The sequence below is a fragment of the Frankliniella occidentalis genome, unplaced genomic scaffold, assembly GCF_000697945.3.
Source record: "Frankliniella occidentalis isolate FOCC.00 unplaced genomic scaffold, Focc_3.1 Scaffold3726, whole genome shotgun sequence".
Taxonomy (NCBI): Eukaryota; Metazoa; Arthropoda; class Insecta; order Thysanoptera; family Thripidae; genus Frankliniella; species Frankliniella occidentalis.
This window is the reverse complement of record NW_026270780.1, coordinates 1-1,251: the sequence shown is the minus strand read 5'-3', so window position 1 is coordinate 1,251 and position 1,251 is coordinate 1. Positions and strand designations below refer to the sequence as shown.

Below are 1,251 nucleotides of genomic sequence, written 5' to 3'. Positions count from 1 at the left end.
GTAATTCGCGGTAACGGTTTTTCATTAGGAATAAAATTTTGTCTCGTGTGCATGAAGACCCTCGGAGCTTTTTGGAGCTTACTGATTCAATTTTGGAAAAAATACTCTACAGTAGTGAGCCAAATTTTGAGAAAGCAAGGCGCATTTTAAATAGAATGCTGACAAGAAAACTGTATGACGTAGTTGGTGAATGGGTCTTGAATGTTAGTATATTCTTACTTATTCTCCACCAATTATCAAGGTAATCTAAAATGCCCTACCCTTAAAATCTATGTGCTTAGGTGGAGCAATCCGATGAAGAAAAAAGAATGAACAAGCCACCGTCTGCTTTAAAGCCAGAAGACCTAAATGAATTAGAAGAGCAGTTGAGTAGCACATGTGCTGTGAGTCAAGTTGCAATCAACCAGGGGGGATACTATGATCCCATGAAAAATATTAAATATTATCCTAAACATGGGCGCAAAGGCTCATATTCTGACCCACCGTTAATTAAGTAAGTACTTGTTAGCAAATAAAGAATCATGAATGAATATGAAAAACAATAGAAAACAAACAAACTAAGAGATCTCTCTTCTATTAACACAGAATAGATTTGCCCTATTACAAGGTCTATGTGTTTAAGAAAGAGAAGGATGACAATAATAGTACTGAGGTGATAAAACAGATTGTGAAAAACTTTCTGGAATTGAAACGTGTTTACCGTGAGGAAACTTCGACAGCTTCGACGAGTCAGAAACGGCCGCGTTCCCCTGATCCTGACTTACCTCGTAGAACAAGTCTGCCTCATGGCGCTGGCCCGTCGCATGGGGTCTGATCCTGGCCCAGTTCCGCCCGCTTCCCGGCCACACCGATGCACCAGCCACTGCCACTGTTCCTGCGAACAGTAATGCGAGACGCCGGCCTGTCCTTCATGCTTATTGGTCGTTTAACCCTTCATACTGTCGTTTAATTAAAAGCTTACTTCGAATGATTCCCTTACATGCGTTTCCCTTTTTTCCTATGCATACCTGTTTCGATGTACCTCGCACCCCTATCACATGTAGGCTTGTTATAAACAGAATTTTCCGACAAGGAAGATGGTGTCTCTAGACATTTCCATATTTGTTCATGGTTAGAAAAGTCCAGTTTTAGGTCCAAAGTTTGATGTGGAGAGCAGCCCCGCACGCGCTGTGCACCTGAAATATGACGATTACAACTGTAAGGACTGCGGCGCACGCACAGGCCGTGATACACTCCACTCCAGCGCCAGGG

General features: G+C 42.6%; 1 protein-coding gene across 1 annotated transcript; it reads left to right on the top strand.

The window, feature by feature from the left end:
* Positions 1–24: 24 nt before the first annotated feature.
* LOC127752077 (uncharacterized) lies at positions 25–978 on the top strand. The gene is made up of 3 exons (XM_052276625.1): positions 25–203; positions 282–493; positions 586–978. Exons 1-3 carry the CDS (start codon positions 156–158, stop codon positions 812–814), a joined length of 489 nt encoding a protein of 162 aa, XP_052132585.1. The 5' UTR covers positions 25–155; the 3' UTR covers positions 815–978.
* Positions 979–1,251: the final 273 nt, after the last annotated feature.